Source organism: Enhydra lutris, unplaced genomic scaffold, assembly GCF_002288905.1.
Source record: "Enhydra lutris kenyoni isolate GAN:26980312 unplaced genomic scaffold, ASM228890v2 scaffoldscaffold46, whole genome shotgun sequence".
NCBI lineage: Eukaryota > Metazoa > Chordata > Mammalia > Carnivora > Mustelidae > Enhydra > Enhydra lutris.
Window position 1 is genome coordinate 982,202 of NW_019154130.1, and position 26,425 is coordinate 1,008,626.

Consider the following 26,425-nt stretch of genomic DNA (forward strand, 5'->3'; position numbering starts at 1 on the left):
TTCCTTTGCAAGGTCCAGTGCGCTTGCTCCCTGCTCCGGCCTCAGCCCTTGTGTCTGCTCTGTCACGAAGGAGGAAGGAAGGGGAGGAGCCCAGGGCACAGCTGCTCTCCGTATCACTGCTCGGAAACTGGAAACCCCATCCTGCTTACGTGCCGTTGACTAGCGCTGTCCAGTGAACCCCTTGCCGCTGGTGGCTGTTGACTTCAATTAACTGAAATTAAATACAATGTAAAAGGTCCGCTTCACAGTAACACAAACCATATTTCAGCTGCTCAAGTGGCTTGTGGCCACTGTCTTGAACAGCACAGCTAAGTACATGTTCGTGGTCCTGGAACGTTCTACTGGACCATGTTAGGCTAGAGCTTAGGAAGGTGACCCCCCCCCGCCCCTTGGCAATGTGGTCCCCCCCACCCCGGTAGGTGGTCCTCATTAAAACTGGGGTCCTGTTGTTATAAATAAACATGAGAACTGATTTTACAGTATAGCTTTTTGTTCCTGTCCTATGACCAAGGGCACTACTTAAAAGCAACGTCAGGCTGAGCCAAATGTCAGATCTTAGATGCTCTCAAGGTGCTTTGAAACTCTGACACTCAGAATCTTATGAAGTCCTAGATTTGCCTCATTTTAGACACAGCCTTTTGATTCTGAACCAAAGGATGATATTAACATTTAACTGTTAGCTTCATATTTTCATTCATTTTATGTATATAAACTCATGATATCTGTATCTATAACTATAGATAACTATATAGTTGTATGGGAATTTATATGAATGCCCATTTGTATCCTAATGGAGACACACCAGTAAACAAACAGCATAGTCCAAGTCCTGCCTTCAGTCAGTGCCGTAATATTGGACCAATGAACATATGAGTCATCATCTACATACGAGTATACTTGTGGAATTTGTTATATATCATATCGTTTATAGATAGATGATATAAAGCGAGTACATAGAGAAAAACGTATTAATTCAATTAATATTTATCGGGCATGTTCTGTGTGTAAGGTACTCAAACAAGGCCCAAGGCGTATATTGCACTCACCAGAGGAGAGGGTTATGTGCTGTTAGAGGGTGATGTTTGGGAAGGAGAAGGCAGATGTGGAGCAGGGGGGAGATGAGGGGAGCCCAGGTGAGGCAGTTTGAAGTTTTACACAGAGGCCTCTGGGGGCGCTGCTCTGGGAGACATGATCAGGAGGAAGAGTGGGAGTGAGACTTGGTGTAGGGATGCTGGGATGCCAGGTCAGGGGAGTACCAGTGCAAGGGCCCTGGGGCAGATATGCGTTTGGTGAGTCTGAGGAGTAGGGGAGGGTGGTCATGGGGCAAAGGGCAGAGAGGTAACAGGCTAGACCCTGTAGGTCTTTGGGATTTCATTGGGACTTCAGAGTTTACTCTGAGTGAATCACTGGAAAGTTGTTTGCAGAGGAAAGGCTGCCTGCATTCTGTTTTCACAGAGTAACTCTGGCTGCTGTATTTCTCCACGTATACCATACACTGTGTAATATACTAAATATACTGTATGATGTGTCATTACCCTCTGCCGTATAATATGCCGGGAAGTACTTAGGAGACTGTACAGTGTGGATGCACTGTAGAGTACAAGATATAGGAGAAGGCGTCAAGGATGGCCGCACACTGACCAGTTGGGAGTCTGTTGCAGTGACCCAAGTGAGCGAGGGGGGTTGTTTGGAGCGGAGTAGCTGTACTGTATCTTCCCTTTTTATCTCTGTGGGTTCACACTTGCCCTTTTTCTCCCCACTCTGTCCCCTGAAATAGTAATGCTCATAACCACATCACCTGGCTTCCTTGCCGTCTCACTTCATGTGGTGTTGGCTAGAGGAAATTAAAGAAACGGACCTGAGGTCGAGGAAGAGGGTGTGGGCTGATGGAGACTCTTTCTCCGCTGAGGACCACTGTTCTATCGGGCAGCCCTCCTTCTGCTGTGGCCACAGCTGTCCAGTCCCTGCTCTTCCTCATGCCCCTTCCAAACTAGGAATGTGTTGTAGGTCTAAGTACTGCTAGCTCAGGGTACATTTTTTTAATTAAAAAAATTTTTTTAGATTTTATTTATTTATTTGACAGGCAGAGATCACACATAGGCAGAGAGGCAGGCAGAGACAGAGGGGGAAGCATGCTCCTCATGGAGCAGAGAGCCCGGTGTGGGGCTTGATCCCAGGATGGTGGAATCATGACCTGAGCCAAAGGCAGAGGCTTTAACCCACTGAGCCACCTGGGCGCCCCTCAGGGTACATTTTTATCTCTGCTCCATCATTACCTAAACCAACTTAAAACATCCTTAACTGCTGATTTGAGCAGGATGAACGTTTTCTGCAGGGACCCCGACGGATAGAGAGTGGTAGTGGGAATGGACAGAAGAGCTCTGATTCCAGATGTGTTTTTAAGGCACAGCCAGGAGCTCATGTGTGTGGGTTAGATAAGCGATAAGAGAGGAAGAGCAGAGGACCCTAGGACTCCCGTATTGTGTCAAGGAGAGTGGACTGATGATGTTGTGTTTTCTGAGATGGGGAGACCTGTAGTAGGAGAGGTTTCAGAAGGACCAATGAAGAGTTGTATTTGGGGCATGTCAAGGTTTGGATGTCCATGGGATCTCCAGACAAGGTGTTGAGATGGGAGAGATTTTGGTGATTAAGGAAAGGTCCAATCTGGAGATGTGAACTTAAAAGCCCAGAGACTGAACGGGACCAGGAAGGGGATGGGGGAAGATAAATGAGAGAATGTGAGGACCGTGCTCTGGGCTCTCTTAACGGGTAGAGGTGGACAGTGAGGAGGACCCCACAAAGAGGAAGTATGAGAGGAGACGTGGGACCCCGGGGCGGGGGGGAGGGGATACCAATGAGCGTGCAAATCCTTATTTCTCTCTCTTCACCTTGTTCGTCTCCAATTCGTGTTTTAAAAGTCACCATCAAAAAGACATTCCAAAATGCAGTTTGTTATTTGGAATGAGCAGGATATTCTTTTGTACATGACACATTATTGAAATTAAAAACAAGAAATGATCTTTGGAGAAACTGAGAAAATTTAGGTGAATAAACTTAAGCAGAAAATTAACACTCTAAATCTCACCAGGTAGATACAACTTGCATTCACTCACATTTGGTGTATTTTCTATCATTCTGCCCTTCTTGTGGATATACTGTATTTTACTGTTGCTGAGGCTTCTTTTCATATGTAGTATCTCTAAAACTGTGGTGTCTTAAATTTCCTGGTGTTCTGAAGTGGGTTACGATAGAGTGTGCATTGTTGTCTTGCTAGTATCACCTGCTCTCTGGGTCATACCTGTTTGTGTTTCATTGCTGTTATGTGTAAATGGTTTTAAATACATTTTCAAGAAGTATAAGATAAAAAAATGAAAATGAAAAGCGTTGTGTCATAGTTGAATCTCTTAGTGGTATATAAAATAATGGTTTATTTTTAAATTGACGGGATCTTGGAGTCTATGAAATATGCATTTTTGTATTGTAAACTAAATATCCTCATTTTCTTCAATCAATAATAAATTGTGTGATATTTGCTTCAGGCTAGTAGACCAGACTTCCTACTGAGTAGAAAAGCTAAATAATACAGCAAAAAATATGCTTTAAGGCATTAGTGAGCTATTGAGGCAGACGGGATATAAAGGAGTGAAGAAGTCGGGGGAAGGGAGGCACGTTGTGGTAAATCTGACATTCTGAGATGTTTTCCCCTTGGGACATTTGCTTATGCTTAGTTGGTACAAGACAAAGAAACATAGAAGCTGAGAAAGAAAATGGTAGCCAAGAGGCAGGAAGATGAATGAAGTCTTCATGGTCTCATGAAGCTGGGCAGACAAAAGAATAATTTATTTTATGCCAAGGAAAAAGGGTAAACTCTAGGCTTTCTGAGAGATTTTCTGAAGGCTTCACCTTGTGTGTAGCAAAAATCCTGGAAATAACTAGTCCTCCCAAAGACAGTAATCCAGTTCAAGTCTGTCAGCTCCTATTGTGCAAACCTGATGCAGCCCTACTCTGCCTGCTTTCCAGAGCAAATTAAATCATCGCTGGACAGCTATAACTCCCATATTTATATTCTGGGTATTCCTGGATAATCCTGTATTTACAGCGCCTGGCACTGAACAGACATGTTCTAGGCACACCAGAAGACAAGATGAAGTGAATGAAGTCTATTATAGAAACATACACAGAGGTATACAGATATTAGAGTTGAGTTACTAGACCTATCATTTTGAATAAATGTGACACATATGCTTAGGTAAGCAAATAGCAAAATAGGAAATTTTAGCAGAGGATTAGAATCTATAAAATAAAGTGCCATGGGGATTTCAGACTGAAAAAGCGTAATTACTGAAAGGAAAAACAACAGACATGTATTATTTTGTTTGTTTGTTTGTTTTTTCAAGATTTTATTTATTTATTTGAGAGAGACAGCAAGAGAAGGAACACAAGCAGGGGAAGTGGGAGAGGGAGAAGCAGGCTTCCTGCTGAGAAGGGATCCTGATGTTGGGCTCCATCCTGGACCCTGGGATCATGACCTGAGCCGAAGGCAGACGCTTGATGACTGAGCCACCCAGGCGCCCCTCCAGACATGTGTTGTAATGCAGAGTAATCAGAACTGGAGTGATAATTGCTGGACTAAAAACAGACCTGTAGAAAATACACAGAACTAAAGAGATTTAAAAAAATTAGTAAATAAGAAGAAATATGGTAATAAACATGTATGACATTGTGTGAAGTTCTAACTGAGGCATAATTGGCATCCTGGAGAGAAGGGAGGGAGGTGTAAAGAGTTATAAAGGATCTGAAGAAATAACAGCTGAGAATTTTTCTTTCTTTTTCTTTTTTAAAGATTATTTATTTATTTATTTATTTGACAGGCAAAGATCACAAGTAGGCAGAGAGGCAGGCAGAGAGAGAGAGAGAGGAGGAAGCAGACTCCCTGCTGAGCAGAGAGCCCGATGCGGGGCTCGATCCCAGGACCCTGGGATCATGACCTGAGTCGAAGGCAGAGGCTTAACCCACTGAGCCACCCAGGCGCCCCACAGCTGAGAATTTTTCAAAACTAGTGAGAGACATTAAGCTGGTTATTCATGAAAGAATAGGAAATTTCAGTAGAATAAACACACACCCCCTCCACCCTCCCAGCCCCATCCCCACACCTACACACATGCCTATGTAAATCTTAGGAAATTTTCTGAAAACAGAAGAAAAGGAGAAAATCTTAACAGCAGCCACAAGAGAAAGAGAGACCAGTTATCTTGAAAGGAGCCGTAGGAGCCTTACACCTGACTTCTGTACATAAATTATGGGTGTAAGAAAGAACAATGGACTGACACCAGTAGCATGCTCAGTGAAAGTAGCTGTTCATGTACAGTTGTATATGTGGTGAAAATATTTTCAAAAAACTTAGGTGAAATAAATGATTGACATCATCAAAGCCTGAGACAAACTATCTCCAGATACACACAAGCAAAATACTAAATTGTGTATTCTCCAGAATACACACAAGCAAAGTTCTAAAGAGTGTTTTTCGTTAGATGTAAGATGATCCCAGAGGCAGCATCATCATTCAGTAGAAGAAGAGTAGCATCAGAAAATGAAAACATGGTAGTAAATCTAAATAATACTGGCTATTAGCAAGAACTGTAGCCTTTGAGTTTTAAAATACAGATGGAGCAAATCTGTTAACTTGTCTTTCTTGTCTTTTTGATTTGAGCCATTCTGACAGGTATAAGATGTTATCTTGTCATGTATTTGCATTTCCCTGATGATGAGTGGTGTCAAGCATCTTTTCGTGTGCCTCTTGGCCATCTGTATGTCTTCTCTGGAAAAATGTCTGTTTAGGCCCTCTGCCCCCCTCTTTTTAAATATTTATTTATTTAAGTTGTCTCTACACTCAGTGTAGAGCTCAAACTCATAACCCCATGATCAGAAGTCAAATTGTCTTCCAGCTGCTCCAGCCATGCACCCTTCTCTGCCCATTTTTAGTGGGATTACTGTTGTTATTACTGTTACTCAGTGTTGAGTTGTATAAGTTCTTTATATATTATGGATACTAACCCCTTATTGGATGTCATTTGCAAGTATCTTCTCCAATTCAGTAGGTTGTATTTTAGTTTTGTTGGTTGTTTCCTTTCCTGTGCAGAAGTTTTTTATTTTGATGTAGACCCAATAGTTTATTTTTCTTGTGATTCCCTTGCCTCTGGAGATGTATCTAGAAGAATGTTGCTATGGCTGATATCAGAAAAAGAGCTGTTTGTGTTCTCCTCTAGAAATTGGTGGGTCCAGGTCTCACATTTAGGTCTTTATGCCACTTTGAGTTTATTTTCGTGTGTGGTGTAAGAAAGGGGTCCAGTTTCATTATTTTGCGTGTGGCTGTCCAGTTTTCCCAACACCATGTGTTGAAGAGACTGTCATTTTCCATTGCATATTCTTTCCTCCTTTGGTGAGGATTATTTGACTGTGAATTCATGGATTTATTTCTGGACTCTCCACTGTGTTCTACTGATCTGTGTCTCTGCTTTTGTGCCAATTTCATACTGCTTTGATCACTACAGCTTTGTGGAATATCTTGAAATCTGGGATTGTTATGCCTTCAGCTTTGTTTTTTGTTCAAAATAATGGGAGAATTGAACACGTGTCTCCCAATAATTAATAGACAAAGCCGACAAAATTTCCATAAGAGTAAAGAATATCTTGGGGCACCTGGATAGTTCAGATGGTTAAGCGTCTGCTTTCGGCTTGGGTCATGATCCCAGGGTCCTGGGATCGAGTCCCACATTGGGCTCTCTGCTCAGTGGGAAGCCTGCTTCTCCCTCTTCCTCTGCTCCTCTCCCCGTACTCTCTCTCTTTCTCTCTCTCATGTGCTCTCTCTCTAACAAATAAACAAATAAAAAAGAATATCTGGACAATACAAATTTAAGAGAATTGGAGGAACAAACCATTTTTTTCAGGTATACATAGACTATCCATTATAACTGATCAAATCCTGGGTTTTAAAACAAGTCTTGGTAGGGCGTCTGGGTGGCTCATTTATTTAAGTGTCTGCCTTCAGCTCAGGTCATGATCCCAGGGTGCTGGGATTGAGTCCTGCATCTGGCTCCCTGCTCAGCAGGAAGCCTGCTTGTCTCTCTGGTCGCAGCTCCCCCTGCTTGTGCACTCTCTGACTTTCTCTCTCTCTGATAAATACATACATACAAACATACATACACACATAAACAAATAAATAAGATTTTTTTAAAAAAGCAAGTCTTGGCACTTCTTAAATGTTTGTCAGCATATATTTTCTCAGCTCTGTTGAAGTAAACTAGAATTCAGTAACAACATAACTAAAAGTTAGTTTAGAAAATTAATAGGCTTGGGGTGCCTGGGTGGTTCAGTGGGTTAAAGCTTCTGCCTTCAGCTCAGGTCATGATCTCAGGCTCCTGGGATTGAGTCCCACATCCAGCTCTCTGCTCAGCAGGGGGCCTGTTTCTCTCTCTCTCTCTCTCTGCCTCTCTGCCTACTTTTGATCTCTCTCTCTGTGTCTAATAAATAAATAAAATCTTTTAAAAAAATTAATAGGCTTGAAAAAATCCAACGGGAGATCGAAGAGAAGAAGAACAGCAACTCTAGAAACAGAAAATCAACCACTTTCTGAAAGGTAGGACGGGCGGAGAAGTGAATCCAAAGCGACGGGAAGATAGACCGCGGGGGGAGGGGCCGGCTCCCGGCAAGCGGCGGAGCAACGGAGCACAAAATCGGGACTTTTAAAAGTCTGTTCCGCTGAGGGACATCGCTCCAGAGGCTTAACCGGGGTGAAGCCCACGCAGGGTCAGCGTGGCCTCAGGTCCCGCAGGGTCACAGAAGGATCGGGGGCGTCTGAGTGTCGCAGAGCTTACAGGTAGTAGAACGGGGAAGCCGGCTACAGAGACACAGCCGAGGAGTGACTCTCAGCTCGGGGTTACCTTGAACCGGTCGCAGGCTCGGTCAGCTCGGAGCGCGGCCGGAGGCAGGGTGACGGGAGTAAATCGGCGCTGTTCTCTGAGGGCGCACTGAGGAGTGGGGCCCCGGGCTCTCGGCTCCTGCGGGCCGGACACCGGGAGGCCGCCATCTTCATTCCCGCCCTCCGGACTCTACGGAAAGCGCTCAGGGAACAAAAGCTCCCGAAAGCAAACCCGAGCGCATTACTCAGCCCGGCCCCTGGTAAGGGCGGTGCAACTCCGCCCGGGGCAAAGACACTTGAGAATCACTACAACAGGCCCCTCCCCCAGAAGATCAACAAGAAGCCCAGCCAGGACCAGGTTCACCTACCAAGGAGTGCAGTTTCAATACCAAGGAGGGCAGCGGAATTCCAAAGGAGGAGAAAGCAAAGCACGGAACTCATGGCTTTCTCCCCATGATTCTTTAGCCTTGCAGTTAATTTAATTTTTTTTCTTTATTGGTTTTCTTTTTTTAATTGTTTCTTTCTTTTTTTTTTTTCATTTCTCTCTCTCTCTCTTTTTTTTTTTTCCTTCTTTCTGAACCTCTTTATATCCCCTTTCTCCCCCTCACGATTTGGGATCTCTTCTGATTTGGCTAAAGCATATTTTCCTGGGGTTGTTGCCACCCTTTTAGTATTTTACTTGCTCCTTCATCTGCTCTTATCTAGACAAAATGACAAGGCAGAAAAATTCACCACAAAAAAAAGAACAAGAGGCAGTACCAAAGGCTAGGGACCTAATCAATACAGACATTGGTAATATGTCAGATCTAGAGTTTAGAATGACGATTCTCAAGGTTCTAGCCGGGCTTGAAAAAGGAATGGAAGATATTAGAGAAACCCTCTCGGGAGATATAAAAGCCCTTTCTGGAGAAATAAAAGAACTAAAATCTAACCAAGTTGAAATCAAAAAAGCTATTAATGAGGTGCAATCAAAAATGGAGGCTCTCACTGCTAGGATAAATGAGGCAGAAGAAAGAATTAGTGATATAGAAGACCAAATGACAGAGAATAAAGAAGCTGAGCAAAAGAGGGACAAACAGCTACTGGACCATGAGGGGAGAATTCGAGAGATAAGTGACACCATAAGACGAAACAACATTAGAATCATTGGGATTCCAGAAGAAGAGGAAACAGAGAGGGGAGCAGAAGGTATATTGGAGAGAATTATTGGAGAGAATTTCCCCAATATGGCAAAGGGAACAAGCATCAAAATCCAGGAGATTCAGAGAACCCCCCTCAAAATCAATAAGAATAGGTCCACACCCTGTCACCTAATAGTAAAATTTACAAGTCTTAGTGACAAAGAGAAGATCCTGAAAGCTGCCCGGGAAAAGAAGTCTGTAACATACAATGGTAAAAATATTAGATTGGCAGCAGACTTATCCACAGAGACCTGGCAGGCCAGAAAGAGCTGGCATGATATATTCAGAGCAGTAAACGAGAAAAACATGCAGCCAAGAATACTATATCCAGCTAGGCTATCATTGAAAATAGAAGGAGAGATTAAAAGCTTCCAGGACAAACAAAAACTGAAAGAACTTGCAAGTACCAAACCAGCTCTACAGGAAATATTGAAAGGGGTCCTCTAAGCAAAGAGAGACCCTAAAAGTAGTAGATCAGAAAGGAACAGACACAATATACAATAACAGTCACCTTACAGGCAATACAATGGCACTAAATTCATATCTCTCAATACTTACCCTGAATGTTAATGGGCTAAATGCCCCAATCAAAAGACACAGGGTATCAGAATGGATAAAAAAACAAAACCCATCTATATGTTGCCTACAAGAAACTCATCTTAAACCCGAAGACACCTCCAGATTTAAAGTGAGGGGGTGGAAAAGAATTTACCATGCTAATGGACATCAGAAGAAAGCAGGAGTGGCAATCCTTATATCAGATCAATTAGATTTTAAGCCAAAGACTATAATAAGAGATGAGGAAGGACACTATATCATACTCAAAGGAACTGTCCAACAAGAAGATCTAACAATTTTAAATATCTATGCCCCTAACATGGGAGCAGCCAACTATATAAACCAATTAATAACAAAATTAAAGAAATACATCGACAATAATACAATAATCGTAGGGGACTTTAACACTCCCCTCACTGAAATGGACAGATCATCCAAGCAAAAGATCAACAAGGAAATCAAGGCCTTAAATGACACACTGGACCAGATGGACATCACAGATATATTCAGAACATTTCATCCCAAAGCAACAGAATACACATTCTTCTCTAGTGCACATGGAACATTCTCCAGAATAGATCATATTCTCGGTCCTAAATCAGGTCTCAACCGTTATCAAAAGATTGGAATCATTCCCTGCATATTTTCAGACCACAATGCTCTAAAGCTAGAACTCAATCACAAGAGGAAATTTGGAAAGAACCCAATTACATGGAGACTAAACAGCATCCTTCTAAAGAATGAATGGGCCAACCAGGAAATTAAAGAAGAGTTGAAAAAATTCATGGAAACAAATGATAATGAAAACACAACAGTTCAAAATCTGTGGGACACAGCAAAGGCAGTCCTGAGAGGAAAATATATAGCGGTACAAGCCTTTCTCAAGAAACAAGAAAGGTCTCAGGTACACAACCTAACCCTACACCTAAAAGAGCTAGAGAAAGAACAAGAAAGAAACCCTAAACCCAGCAGGAGAAGAGAAATCATAAAGATCAGAGCAGAAATCAATGAAATAGAAACCAAAAAAACAATAGAACAAATTAACGAAACTAGGAGCTGGTTCTTTGAAAGAATTAATAAGATCGATAAACCCCTGGCCAGACTTATCAAAAAGAAAAGAGAAAGGACCCAAATAAATAAAATCATGAATGAAAGAGGAGAGATCACAACGAACACCAAAGAAATACAGACAATTATAAGAACATACTATGAGCAACTCTACGCCAACAAATTTGACAATCTGGAAGAAATGGATGCATTCCTAGAGACATATAAACTACCACAACTGAACCAGGAAGAAATAGAAAGCCTGAACAGACCCATAACCAGTAAGGAGATTGAAACAGTCATCAAAAATCTCCAAACAAACAAAAGCCCAGGGCCAGATGGCTTCCCGGGGGAATTCTACCAAACATTTAAAGAAGAACTAATTCCTATTCTCCTGAAACTGTTCCAAAAAATAGAAATGGAAGGAAAACTTCCAAACTCATTTTATGAGGCCAGCATCACCTTGATCCCAAAACCAGACAAGGATCCCATCAAAAAAGAGAACTACAGACCAATATCCTTGATGAACACAGATGCAAAAATTCTCACCAAAATACTAGCCAATAGGATTCAACAGTACATTAAAAGGATTATTCACCACGACCAAGTGGGATTTATTCCAGGGCTGCAAGGTTGGTTCAACATCCGCAAATCAATCAATGTGATACAACACATTAATAAAAGAAAGAACAAGAACCATATGATCCTCTCCATAGATGCTGAAAAAGCATTTGACAAAGTACAGCATCCCTTCCTGATCAAAACTCTTCAAAGTGTAGGGATAGAGGGCACATACCTCAATATTATCAAAGCCATCTATGAAAAACCCACCGCAAATATCATTCTCAATGGAGAAAAACTGAAAGCTTTTCCGCTAAGGTCAGGAACACGGCAGGGATGTCCGTTATCACCACTGCTATTCAACATAGTACTAGAAGTCCTAGCCTCAGCAATCAGACAACAAAAGGAAATTAAAGGCATCCAAATTGGCAAAGAAGAAGTCAAACTATCACTCTTTGCAGATGATATGATACTATATGTGGAAAACCCAAAAGACTCCACTCCAAAACTGCTAGAACTTGTACAGGAATTCAGTAAAGTGTCAGGATATAAAATCAATGCCCAGAAATCAGTTGCATTTCTCTACACCAACAACAAGACAGAAGAAAGAGAAATTAAGGAGTCCATCCCATTTACAATTGCACCCAAAACTATAAGATACCTAGGAATAAACCTAACCAAAGAGACTAAGAATCTATACACAGAAAACTATAAAGTACTCATGAAAGAAATTGAGGAAGACACAAAGAAATGGAAAAATGTTCCATGCTCCTGGATTGGAAGAATAAATATTGTGAAAATGTCTATGCTACCTAAAGCAATCTACACATTTAATGCAATTCCTATCAAAGTACCATCCGTTTTTTTCAAAGAAATGGAACAAATAATCCTAAAATTTATATGGAACCAGAAAAGACCTCGAATAGCCAAAGCAATATTGAAGAAGAAAGCCAAAGTTGGTGGCATCACAATTCCGGATTTCAAGCTCTATTACAAAGCTGTCATCATCAAGACAGCATGGTACTGGCACAAAAACAGACACATAGATCAATGGAACAGAATAGAGAGCCCAGAAATAGACCCTCAACTCTATGGTCAACTCATCTTCGACAAAGCAGGAAAGAATGTCCAATGGAAAAAAGACAGCCTCTTCAATAAATGGTGTTGGGAAAATTGGACAGCCACATGCAGAAAAATGAAATTGGATCATTTCCTTACACCACACACGAAAATAGACTCAAAATGGATGAAGGATCTCAATGTGAGAAAGGAATCCATCAAAATCCTTGAGGAAAACACAGGCAGCAACCTCTTCGACCTCAGCCGCAGCAACATCTTCCTAGGAACATCGCCAAAGGCAAGGGAAGCAAGGGCAAAAATGAACTATTGGGATTTCATCAAGATCAAAAGCTTTTGCACAGCAAAGGAAACAGTTAACAAAACCAAAAGACAACTGACAGAATGGGAGAAGATATTTGCAAATGACATATCGGATAAAGGGCTAGTGTCCAGAATCTATAAAGAACTTAGGAAACTCAACACCCAAAGAACAAATAATCCAATCAAGAAATGGGCAGAAGACATGAACAGACATTTCTGCAAGGAAGACATCCAGATGGCCAACAGACACATGAAAAAGTGCTCCACATCACTCGGCATCAGGGAAATACAAATCAAAACCACAATGAGATACCACCTCACACCAGTCAGAATGGCTAAAATTAACAAGTCAGGAGATGACAGATGCTGGCGAGGATGCGGAGAAAGGGGAACCCTCCTACACTGTTGGTGGGAATGCAGGCTGGTGCAGCCACTCTGGAAAACAGCATGGAGGTTCCTCAAAATGTTGAAAATAGAGCTACCCTATGACCCAGCAATTGCACTGCTGGATATTTACCCTAAAGATACAAACGTAGTGATCCAAAGGGGCACGTGCACCCGAATGTTTATAGCAGCAATGTCTACAATAGCCAAACTATGGAAAGAACCTAGATGTCCATCAACAGATGAATGGATAAAGAAGATGTGGTAGATATACACAATGGAATACTATGCAGCCATCAAAAGAAATGAAATCTTGCCTTTTGCGATGACATGGATGGAACTAGAGGGTATCATGCTTAGCGAAATAAGTCAATCGGAGAAAGACAACTATCATATGATCTCCCTGATATGAGGGAGAGGAGATGCAACATGGGGGGTTAAGGGGGTAGGAGAAGAGTAAATGAAACAAGATGGGATTGGGAGGGAGACAAACCATAAGTGACTCTTAATCTCACAAAACAAACTGAGGGTTAATGGGGGGGTGTGGGGGGGTGGGATTATGGACATTGGGGAGGGTATGTGCTATGGTGAGTGCTGTGAAGTGTGTAAACCTGGCGATACACAGACCTGTACCCCTGGGGATAAAAAGATATTATATGTTTATGAAAAATAAAATTTAATAAAAAAAATTAATAGGCTTGATTATTTTTAAAAGTGTAGATTTACAGGAAATAGTTTCGTGAAAAGTACAGTGCTCCCATAAACCCGTGCTGTAGTGTGGGACATGTGTTGCAATTATTGAGTAATACTGATACATTATTATTAACTAGAGTCCATAGTTTTCATTAGGATTCACTTTTAGTGGGATATACTCTACCGGTTTTTACAAATGTATAGTGACATATATCCATCCTGATAAGAGCATATGGGATACTTTTTCTGCCCTAAAAACCCTTGGTGCTCCCATTATTTAAATATCCCTTCTCCCCCTCCCCTCTCCCCCCAAGCCTCTGGCAAACACTGGTCTTTTTTTCTGGCTTCATAGTTCTGCCTTTTTCAGAATGTAATATGCTGGAATCGGACAGTATGTAGTTTCTCCAAATTGGCATCTTTCACTTAGCCATAATCCTATATAGTCCCTCTATGTCTTTTCATGGCTTGATAGCTCATTTCTTTTCAGCAGTGAATAATTCTCTATCATCTGGGGATACACCACAATTTGTTTATCTATTCACCTACTGAAGGACATCTTGGTTGCTTCCAAGTTTTGGCAATTATGAATAAAGCGGTTCTAAACATTCAGGTGCGCGTTTTGTGGGGAACATAAATTTGCAGGTTCTTCGAGAAAATATCAAGGGGCTCAATTGATGGATTGGATGGGACGAGTATGTTTAGTTTTGTAAGAAGCTGCTAAACTGACTTTGAAAGCGGCTGTACTGTTTTGCATTCCCACTAAGAATGAGTGAGAGCTCCTGTTGCCCCACATCTTCACTAGCATTTGCTGTTGTTGGTATTTTGGATTTTGGCTCTTTTAATGGGTTAGAAGTGGTTATATATACTTTCATTTGGTATTTAGTTTGTTGCCATTTTTAAATTTTAACTTTAAGCTTGACACTTTACTGAACATTCTTAAAATATAGACTTTCCTGGGCACTTCCTTTTTTTTTTTTTTTTAAAGATTTTATTTATTTATTTGACAGAGATCACAAGTGGGCAGAGAGGCAGGCAGAGATAGAGGAGGAAGCAGGCTCCCCGCCGAGCAGAGAGCCTGATTTGAGGCTTGATCCCAGAACCCTGGGATCATGACCTGAGCTGAAGGCAGAGGCTTTAACCCACTGAGCCACCCAGGCACCCCCAACTTCCTTATTTTTTTTATGTCTAGGAATAGATTCCAAGGAATACAAGGAATGGGGCAGAGAGAATGGAAATTCCAACCTTCTCTTTGATAGTGTCAGTCATCTCCGGGCAACATGGCCCCAGATATGCTTCCTCCCGAGCCCTGTTCGCCGGTGTAGCTTTGGCTGACTCTAGGCAGCATCTTTCATTGTAAATTAAAAACCACTTGCCAAGTTTGAGAGGAAAAATATATCACGTTGAACATGACTTTCATTTCTATTTTCAGAATCTGGTAATAACAGATCCTTTTCTCCTTAATCTCATCTGAGTCTTCCATTTAGGTCAGTTGCAATAGTCTGTTCACTAACCTGAATGGTCAGGGCGTTTGATTGTGTCCTTTTGGCAGGAACTGCATACACACATGTACATACATACGTGGCTCACATACGTGCAGTTTTTTAAATAATAAAACTGGTGTGGTGGTTCTCAAGAATGATTATGCCGGGACGCCTGGGTGGCTCAGTTGGTTAAGCGGCTGCCTTCGGCTCAGGTCATGATCCCAGCGTCCTGGGATCGAGTCCTGCATCGGGCTCCTTGCTCGGCAGGGAGCCTGCTTCTCCCTCTGCCTCTGCCTGCCACTCTGTCTGCCTGTGCTTGCTCTCTCTCTCTCTCTCTCTCTGACAAATAAATAAACAAAATCTTTAAAAAAAAAAAAAAAGAATGATTATGCCTCCTGTAATTAGGGTTGTCAGGTAGAGCAAATAAAAAGACAGACTGATTGATTTGATTTTCAGATAAACAATGTCCTGTGCAATATTTGGGACCCCCTTACACGAAGAAAAGTATTCGTTGTTCTTCTGAAATTCATATTTAAATAAGACCCTGTGTTTATCTGGCAACTCTACCCTGAGGGGACATTTGGTAATGTCTAGAGACATGCATGGCTGTCACAACTGAACAAGGGGGTTCTACTGGCACCTAGTGGGTTGAGGTCAGGGTTGCTGATGAATATTCAGCAGTGCACAAAACATCTTTGTGCAATGACGGTTTATCCTCAGTAGTCCTGGCTGGAGAGTTCCTGATTGAGACCATCTGAGTTGCTGTTTTCCAGGCTTTTGCTTTTTGCTCGTGAAATGTCAAGACTGACACGGCCTGAGTTTGAGTGATATATATGGGGATGTATATAGCTCCTCGCTGCCTCTCCCTGTCTTAGAGTCCAGTCTGACTTGACTTGGTCGTGCCACCCTCCACCCCTGCTTTGCTCGCTTCATGGCTTGCTGCTGCATCAGATCCTGTTGCACGGACTCATTACTGGTGCTTTAAATGTGTCCCTCTCACCAAGATGTCTCCTCGTGAGGATAGAGACCTTCTTCCTCTTGGAACTGGTCTCAGCACCTTGGACAGCATCTGTCCAACTTGGCTGTGCGAGGACAGAGAGGCAGAAATGTGTCTTGCTTTGAAGATAAGTTCACAGCCTCCAAACATGTTTCCCATAACAAATTATTCTTCAGATGAGAGTGCTTCTCGCACTTAAATCTACACAGGGGTCTGCTGCCTTTGCCATCAGCTACCTCCTTCAGTCATCTGGCTCCTTTGAAAAGCGGCAACGAAACACCCGTTTCCTGACTCATCCAAGCCATGAAACTGTGCTTGACATATGAGGACTGATTCCCTTCTGAAATACTGAAACAACAAATTCGGGATTTAGAAGCAAATTGAGAACAGTGCACTGAAAGGAAATGTGTTAATCTCTGTCTCGGGACCTTCCTCCTGGATTCCCTGGGCAGTGCCAGGGGGAAGGGGGGTTGTGTGTGCAGAGCTCTACAGATGTCTCTGAAAGTATTCTTGTGTTGACTGAGGTCCCAAAGAACAGCTCCTGTGTTTTTCTGAAGCTAACATGTCCTCCCTTGGGGATACGTCCTAAGCCCCCAGACTGTCCAGCTTGGCATTTGGTCTGGGGGCCTTGCACATGTCACTTCTGAGCAGTGGCTGGTTCTTTAAGCCCTTAGTCTGTAATCTTGTAGACAGATTAGCATGAAATGCTTCACATGGTGTCAACTGAAGCTGTAGCATCCATGATTCTTGGGCTTGAGGTGTGAATTACATCATTTCCCATACTCCTTAAGGGAGATACATGGGTAGCTACAATTTTAAAAATATGCTTTTGTGTGGGCCACCGGGAACTGTTGAGCATCGTGCCACCGATCTCATGCCACGTTCTGGGAAAAGTATGACTTCACGTGGAAGGATGAGCAAAACAGGGCTGGGTCCTTGACTGACTCCTGGATTGTCACATTGTGGGGTGGTAAGGGAGCCAGACTGTGGGGTTTGAGTAGTGTCTCTGCCTCTTACCACCTGTGTGACTGCAGGCAAATAGCTCGACTGACTACTGGCCTCTCCACTTCTTCATTGTAAAGTGATGGCGATAAAGTGACACGTGGGATTGCTAAGACTAACAGGGTCACCCATGCTTCCGGAGCACATAGGACAGTGTCCAGAACTAAGGGAGCATAGTTATTACCTAAATGACTTGGTGGGGGAAGTAAGTTCACTTTACTGCAAGGCAAAGCAGAGTTTACTACATTGCCAAGGCGAAAACTAGAGTCGGGGGCTGCGTATGCATGGAGACGCCATTGGAGTGGGGTGAATGGGGTGGGTTTCTTAGACGTGGAAGCCCTGACTCACCGTGTTCTGGGACAGATGGCAATTTTCCTGCTAGAGATTTGCTTTGAGGGGGAGGCCACTATAACGCAGAGAGGGAGAGCAGCAAAGGAGGGGCCGGGGAGGCTGTGTTTGGTGAATGATCAGACTGGTGGGCGTGGAGGTTAAGTGCAGTGGGAGCCACACGCCAAGACCAGACCGGGAGGAGAGCAGTAAATGCTAGGACGTCATGGATGCTGAGCTGTAGGGTGTGACTGTACGTGGGAGTCATCGCACAGCCAAGGACACCTTTCCAAGATTAACAACAAGGATGGCAGTGAAGTGATAGGATCACAGTAGAATGTGGGGAGTAAAACCCCAGCATTCAGACCATCAGGGAAATGTAGAACAGCTGGCTCCTGCGGGGGACAGGCAGGGTGGCACCCGATCTGCAGGGTTTGCCAATTTCCATAGTGGACCCACAGCCTGGCATTATGGGACATGGGGCCAGAAGGACTCCACAGTCAGCTCTTGTCACCTGTGCCTGTCAGCACCAGCTTACCTCCTGTCCGCACCAACCCCCACCCCCAGGCCCAGCATGGCGCTACCTCGGCCACGGTGTGGGTCCCTCTGACTCTTGGTTTCCTTATCTGCAAAAAAGAAATCATACGAAACAAAAGACATGATGCTTTCAGTGATTTTTTAAAAAATGCCGGAAGGCCAGAAGTCTCACCTTGATCCCCAGAGCAGCGTCCTGCCTCTCCAGCTGCCAGAGGCTGCCTCCATCCCTTGGCTCATGGCCCCTTCTTTCAACTTCAAAGCTAGCAAGAGGCATCTTCTCTCTTCTCTGACCTCCTGCCTTTTCCTTATTTGGGTCCTTATGATGACCTTGGGCACACCTGGATAATCCGGGGTAATCTCCCCATCTCAAAATCTTGAACTGGATCCCATTGGCAAAGCCCCCTTTGTCATGGAAGGTCACAGATTCCCAGGTTCTGGGGGTCAGGTTGTGGGTATGTTTTGGGGTGGCATTATTGAGCCTATGGCAGTGACCATAGACGACCACGTGTGTTTGTGTGGGTATGTGGGTGCCTGTGTGTGTCTACAGTCAGTGATGTAAATCTGATCACATCTGTGTGCATATTTCTCATGGCGGATATGGGCGTGTTTAGGAATATGACGAGAAGCAGAGAGACGAGGTGGTAAGTAGGGGAGGATTTGAAGCCCAGGGTGTTTGTTTTTATAGTTTGAGTACCCTCTGTTTTAAAATAGCATTATTTCAACGTGATATGTGAAGCATTACAATATTTTTAGTATTAAAGGGACTTACCAGTTCACAAGGAGAAAAAACTGATGTAGACGCTTGAGGCAGAAAGTTGCTGGGACATAAGGATTTTTTCTTTCAGTTGAGGTATAGTTGACAAGGATGGGTTTTTGGTGAAGGTTGTCAAGGATAGGGACTCATTATATATATATCTATATTTGTGTACCTATCGAGATATATACATTATATTTACATATCTATCTATATATACATTATATTTACATGTATGTATCTATATTTGTACACAGAAAGATATATATAAGTATATATACAAAAATGGGTCTGACCGATTTCCTGCAGGGTTCCTTTCTGGTGAATTCTGTTTTCTAGGTGGAGGGCAGGAAACCTGCTGAAGATGTGTTAGGTGTGGGGTTGGGAGGGAAGGAGGCGCGGACTTTTGATTATTTGTCTTTGCGTAGGGTAACCATCCATGTTCAGGAGTGGGAAGGGGCAAGGCGAGTGAGCTGAGGCAGTTAGGGACTTTGATTTGGGTCTGTCGTCTTGAATACTCTCGAATCCAAGTTCCTGGAGGCACATCTCCGTCTGTGGCTTTCGGAACTTTCTGGAGTCCACAGGGTCTTGTAGGGTGCAGCTCTCTGTAAAGTCATCTGCCTGTTACTGCCTCCCCCCACCTTTACCTCTTCTCACCCCTGATGCTTGCTGACCTTGGGCAAGGTCACAGCAAACATGCTTGTCTGCATGGTTTCCCCATCAACCTCCTTCCTGTAGGCTGGCTGCCGCTTCCTGGGGCTTCGCTGTTCTAAACGAGTTAGACTCTTCTGCACAGTGAGGCCATCCTCATTTGGTCTGGAGGGATGTGATCTCCTCAAGGATAAATAATTCTTTTTGTTGTTGACATTAACAAATGTCTCGTATAGTGTTACCTGGTGACAGATTGTTGCCACACTCGTGGCGAGTGCAACAGGAGTGACAAGCTACAAGCTTGTCACCGTTGTTACAACTGAAAGCAACACAACATTGTGTCAACTCTTCTGGAAGAAAGTAATACAAAGTGTCCTCAGGAGAGATCTAAAGCGGTGGTGCTCTCTGTTCTCTTGGAATTCGGTGAAATATTTATTTTTTACAATCAGGAATGTTTTCTCTTCTCTGTTGTATTTCTATGATGCTGCTTTTGGGTTTTTCTGGTATCTTCCCAAGAAGCCCCACTATCTTTGTTGAACAACCGATGTGTGACTCATGAGTGGGCAGCCTGGCCCCCGCTGTTTTTATTTCTTTGTCTTTAACATTTACCTTTAGGGAAAGCTTCCAAAGTTCCCCATCTCATTTGATAAATTCAATTTTCTGCTTTTTCAAATCTGTTTTATTGCCTCTGGAACCATTTTAAATCCCTTACTTTTAATACTGTCAGGTCTTCTTTCCTCTTACCCTTTATTGCATCAGAAGTAACAAAGAGCCTGTATGGTCTGGACAGTGGAGGACTTGAAAGTTGTTTCGTGTAAAATGCATTTCCATGTTCTTTGGTGAATATTCTGCAAAGCTATATTGTTCCCCTGCCTCCTGAATGCCTTCTTAAATGTTTTCCTTTTATTTGGAACCTTTTGTGACGAGGTCCCATTCTTCTTCTGCGTTTTGTTCATTTGCTTTTTCTCTTTTGCTGTCTTTCTACGAGGGTCGTCTTTTGCGGTGCAATTTCCCTTCACAGAACAGAGGGTGTTCTCTTCGTCCCTGGTTTCCCTTGCTCCTGTTAGAGTTCCCAACAAGCATCCACCTGGAGGGGCCACTGAGCCTGTGTTCCCGTGCCGTGCCCCTGCGGCTTGTAGGGTGAGCCCTGAGCCCTGTGGAGGAGGATCGGGCTTGTTGATACTCCCAGCAGGGGACCCAGGGCCCAAAAGTTCCTGGGCTCTGGACTCGGTTAGGGTTGGCCTGGACCCATCCCCGGAGTGTAGGGAGGCGATGTCACACTTCCTGTTCCTTGTTAGCAAGACACCTCCTTGGAGCTTTCCGTGCGGGTGTCCAGGCTTCCTCGTGGGTCTTTGAACTCAGCTCACTGCAAAAGTTGCCAACCAGCCCCAGCACCATTTTGCTTTTAGATACATCAGGGGAGTTCCTCTAAGCTGCCTGCTGTTTTCTTTTTATGACCTCATGCTTAGGGTTGCCAGACTTAGCAAATAAAAATACGGGATTCCCCAGGACATTTGAATCTCAAATCAACAACAAATTTATGTACTTTCTCTTATACACATGCCCCTGTGATGTTTCTGTTTATTGGAAATTGAGACTTAATTGGGTTCCTGTACTTTAGCGGGCAGCCTTAACTGTGCCGTATTTTTTTGCACGTGGTGTCCCGTGTGACCTCTCAGGAATCCCTGTGGCTCCTGCCTGGCATCCCAAACTTCACGTTCAACACAGGTGAGAATCCTGTACCTGCTACCCCATCCCCTCAGGTTCCGCTTTCCGGTCGGCCCCGGGGGGAATGTAAAGGTTGGTCCTCAAATTGCCGTCTTCCCCATCTTTTGTAAAAGTACTGTTTAGGGAAATAATTATGTTTTCAAAAACGCTAAAATTAATATAAAATCTCTCCAATGCCACTAAATTGCTCTAAGATGGGAACATACCGCTTTCCTTCAGATTAGTGTTTAAGGCCGTGGCCTCGAAATCAAATGTGATTTTTTTCCTAATGGGTTATTAATTGAGATTTACTGGTTATCTGACATCTTCCTCATGTTTATGTAGAATTGGTGTTTGTAGGTTATAAGAGCCGCCCCTGTTGGGGATCCAAGGGTAATGAGTTTTGCTTCTTAGTCTGTTCTATGCATTGTGGAACAGAATTGGCATTATTTTCGCAGTTTTGTTTAAAAAAAAAAAAAAGAATAAAGGAAGTATAAGTAAATACCCTGAGTTTTTGGTCAATCTGGAGCCCTTTTAAGCAATAAACATTGATGTCAGATACCAGGAAAAAGACAAATGGGCCATCTGTGCAAGAAAGCTTAGAAATGACTTCCCTTTCAAGGATGTTTGCAGTGAACCCCTATTCCTTTCCCAAATAAAATCAGAAGACCCAGGGTCATTGTCCTTGGCATATGTAATCAGTTGCACAATTAAGATTGGTGTCCTTAAGGAGTAGGGGTCCGGAGTTGGACGGGAGATTTCTCACGGTCTTAGTGTCTAGTGTGGATCATGAACGATTTGCAACTTCACGATTTGGTCTTGGCACTTTCTGGAATGAAGGAGAAGCTGGTGTGAGATGGCTCGGGGCCGTTGTTCTGAGCCATGCCCAGGTGTATTTTTAAGAATCAGGAGACACAGTGGCGTTGATGTTGGTCTTAGTGTTCTTGTTGTGTGGAGAAGCTACAGTTACGTGGAGCTTTTGATGGGGTCGAGGATTCTAATTATAGACAGATGGCGGAGAGAACACAGCATCTCAAATCCTGCTTTAATAATATAATCCGCTCTTTGTCATATTAATGTCATAATTCCTTTGTCGATGCATCTGTTCATGCATGTATCAAATATTTATTCAGGACCTGGTATTTTCCAGGTGCTCTGCTAGGGACTGCGAAAACGTGGAGCAAAGGACCCAGGACCGGTCCCGGGAAGCATTCCGGAGAAGTGACTTCATAATGCCCCCCGGGTAGTGGCAGGGTGGAGGGGCCCGGGGAAACCGTGAAGCATAAGGTGCAGGACATTAGCAGAAAACCCACCCCCGTTCTTTGCTTTCACTAAAACTCACACTGCCAAGTACAGGAGTGTAGGAAACACGGATCCGGAGTGATTTCCAGGAAGTTTCAAAAACATCATCCTGTTATCTGGTATCTGGTTATACCTTTGATATTTTGATTTTGGGGAAAGAAATTCCTGTTTATTAGGTTAAACCTCACGGAATCAAACGGCTCACTCCTCTACAGTTTCCAGCAGTTCAGCACGACACAGACCTTGGCTGCTTCCTTGGGGAAGGTCTCAGTTAGGGTTGGCCTGGACCCTAACCTGGCGTGTCACGCCCTGCCGTGTCGCAGCTGGATGGGGCTTCGATGCCCTGGTCGGGCCGTCACGCTGCACACCAGCCCTGGGGGGATAGGCAGAGGGTTCAGGGACTGGCCTGTCACCTGGGAGCATATGCAGCAAAGCCGTGCGTGGGACCCCTGTCTCGGAGTTCTCGCTCTCTCCTGCACTCTGGGATAGCCGCTGCTGGGGTCTGGACTCAGGTGGGCTTTAAGCCTCAGAACAGGTGTTCCCGGGGGCCTTTGAAGCTGGTTAGCACAATGCAGGTCAGGGCCCCGGTTGCTTTCACTGCAGAATAACCAGAGAGAATCACAGGGCTACTAATGAGCAGGGCTTTGTGCGGCTTGTGGAACTGTGCCTAGAAAGTCAGTGTTCCCAAAGCCAATAATTTCCATTTCTAAAACCTGTTAAATTGGTTCTTGCATTGTGTAATTTCTATGTCTGTGTTTTTCTTACAGAAAATAAGGCATACTGTAAAAATAGCAGTTTCTTTTTTTCCCCCCTCCCCCTCTGATGGAGGGATATGTTCAGTAAGGAGAAAAAAAAGACTACCTTTTGTGCTCTGGGATCAAAACAGCTTTCAGGGAGGATACGGGTGTAATGAAAAAGGCATGTCTCCTGGGGATGTGGGGTGCGTGCCTGATACACTGGGGCCCGACAGGACACGGTCAGGTCCCCTCCCAGAGGGTCCTTCCAGCACATGCTTCTGGGCTTTGCGTCTCAGCTGAACCCTGAGGGGCGTGTGTAACTCAGGTGATTGTGAACGCCCATCTTTTTTTTTTTTTTTTTTTAAAGATTTTATTTATTTATTTGACAGATAGAGATCACAAGTAGGCAGAGAGGCAGGCAGAGAGAGAGGAGGAAGCAGGCTCCTTGCCGAGTAGAGAGCCCGATGCTGGGCTTGATCCCAGGACCCTGGGACCATGACCTGAGCCGAAGGCAGAGGCTTTAACCCACTGAGCCACCCAGGCGCCCCATGAACGCCCATCTTCATTCACCTTCTCCCCAAGTCTTTTATTGTTTCCTGGTGGCTGGAGTGTCCTTGGAGTGTGTGTCCGGGATGGAACGTGGAACGGAGAGGGTCGGGTGGGATGTCAACGGAGCTTCAGCGCCCTTGCTGTGAAAGTTATTTCTGGTCCTGGTCTCGGTTCGTCTGGTGGCGTTAACAGGGACAGCCTCCTCTGTTGACGCTGGCGTGCTCTGAGGTCTTCCCTAATCCTGGATGATCGCTCCTTTTAGCAAAAAGAGAGCACGTCGTAGGCAGCATCCCACCGTAAAAGCAACATACTTACAATCGGATGAGTGGATCGTGTAAGAAGATTTGGAGACAGTGGCAGGGTTGGGACGAAGATGGCGATGGGTGACAAGGGGTAGGAAGACGGGGGAAGTATGGTTCGTTTAGCACAGGCCTGGGTTCCTAACGCCTGCACTCCGATTCCCTCCCGACAGTGACCGAGAGCCGTGGCGTCCTGGAGAGCGTCCAGAGGTTCTCCTTGCTGCCCACCTACCTCCCCGTGACCTACCACATCAACAACGCCGACGTGTCCTTCTTCTTGAAGGAGGCCAACCAGGACATCATGCGCAACTCCAGCCTGCAGTCCCGTGTGGAGTCCTTCCTGATTTACAAGGCCAAGCGGCTGCCCGTCCTGAACGCCAGCTACGGGCCCTTCTCCATCGAGCAGGTGGTGCCCCAGGACCTGATGCTGCCCTCTAGCCCCTTCGGATTCACCAACAAGTTTTCCCTCAACTGGAAGCTGAAGGCGCACATCCTGCGGGACAAGGTGTACCTGAGCCGGCCCAAGGTGCAGGTGCTATTCCACCTGCTGGGCCGGGACTGGGCGGCCCCGAGCCCTGGCGAAAGGCTGCCGTGCCTGCGCCTGTTTGCCTTCCGCGAGACCCGGGAGGTGCGGGCCGGCTGCCAACTGCAGGGGGCCCTGGGGCTGTGCGTGGCCGAGCTGGAGCTGCTGGCCGCCTGGTTCGGGCCCCCCAGCGTGGTGGCCGGGAGGAAGAAGGCGCCCGGGCCGCCCGAGGGGAGCCCCGTGGAGCTCTACTACTCCGTGCAGCCGGGGGACGCGCGCGGGGACTGCGCGGGCGGCGACGTCCGGAAGGGCAATGCCGTCCGGCCGGGGAAGGACGGGCTGGACGAGGCCGTGCCCCACCTGCAAAGGATCGGGAGTGTCTTCCTATACCAGACGGGCAGCCGGCCGGCGCTGAGGGAGCTGCGTCTGGACAGCAATGTGGCCATCCTGTACTCGGCGCACACGGCCAGGCAGGGCGACGTGCTCACCTTCCCCGTGGCCGTGTCCCGAAACTGCAGCGCCGATCGCTTCACGCTCAGGTGAGTCCCTGGAGCACCTGTCCCCATGCCTCCAGCCCCCACTCTCTGGCCCCAAGAGCTGCGTTCACACCTCCAGAGGTGGGACGCCTTCTGAATTTCCTAAAGCCCCTTGTCAGGGTGGGATGGAGAGAAAGGTTTGCTCTTTCCCAGTGGGCTGGCAGTTAGGTGGTAAAGACGTTCTGATGTCCAGGATAAGCCAGACCCTCCCGGAGCAGCTCGGGGGATGTGAATCTGCGCCCCCCACCTGAGCCTGGGGTCTTATCGGAAGTCTGAGGAATGCAGGGGGTCCCACTGGGCCCTTTGCGCCTTGGGGAGTCCAAGAGCTCACAGTCGCGTTGGCAAATGGGATTCCAACAGTTGTCTGAAGGAGAGAGGATAGTTCTGCCAACTCAGATCTATTCCCAGCCTGTGAGTTCTAAGTATGATATGGTATCGAACTCCCTTAGTTTGTTTCTCTCCGGAAATAGAGCTCAGTGTTCAAAATATAAAAGAGCATAATGTGTGAAGCATCTACCGTAGCGTTTGTTGAGTAGCTTACATAAGAAAATACCAAAGACGAGATATTTAAGAGGAGTACTGTGCACTTTGGGGGAAGAATGGGTTCCTTATCACTCTGGGAATATGTGAGAGCAGCTCCTTGCTTTGGCTTGATGGGATTTTCATGAAACCGTTTTCTGTTTGTTTCAAACGCGAGATAGCTTTGCTGCACAGGTCCCTGGGCGTCCGTGTGACTGGGTCTTCCTAAAAGCATCTCGACGACATTGTTACCCAACACGGAAACTTGATCTCACGTGCCACATACAACACCTGCGATGACCCCAGAAGACAGGATGTTTCTGTCCGTGACACACAGTTTCCGTGTGGGGTTTAAAGTTCATGCCCCGAGGGTCAGGTCTCTCGTCCTTCTCCCTGTGGGCTTCAGATCTGCTTTTTCTTTATTCTCCTTTCTCTTTGTTTTTGTTAAGGGGTGGGGGAGTTTCAGAAAGGAATCATTCTTTCGCTTGTACCTTGCACATTTATGCTTTGCTGATTGTGACCTTTTAATCTTAACTAAAGGTACAGAAGCCCATGCACCACATTAATCTAATGATTGGACATGGCTGATTCTTGGCAGGTACAGACCTTTGGCTTGGCCTGATGGTGCATCAGGGGACTGACCCCCGGGGATTTAGGCCACAGAAACACATTGGCAGGGCTGAGGCCTCATTAGCTGTCCTTCTGTCCTCTGGAATCAGCCCGGGATTCAGCTGCTCACACACTCTGTGCACGGTTTGCTGGCTTTGTGCTCTGCTTTTCTA

General features: G+C 45.0%; 1 protein-coding gene across 1 annotated transcript in view; it reads left to right on the top strand.

Annotated features, from left to right (window-relative positions):
- The window catches only part of LOC111156495 (transmembrane protein 132D), a 582,232-nt gene that overhangs the window by 138,450 nt on the left and 417,357 nt on the right, over positions 1 to 26,425 (top strand). The window contains exon 2 of the mRNA XM_022517432.1: positions 24,239 to 25,127. Coding sequence (XP_022373140.1) covers positions 24,239 to 25,127 — 889 coding nt within the window. The remainder of the gene's footprint in view (positions 1 to 24,238; positions 25,128 to 26,425) is intronic.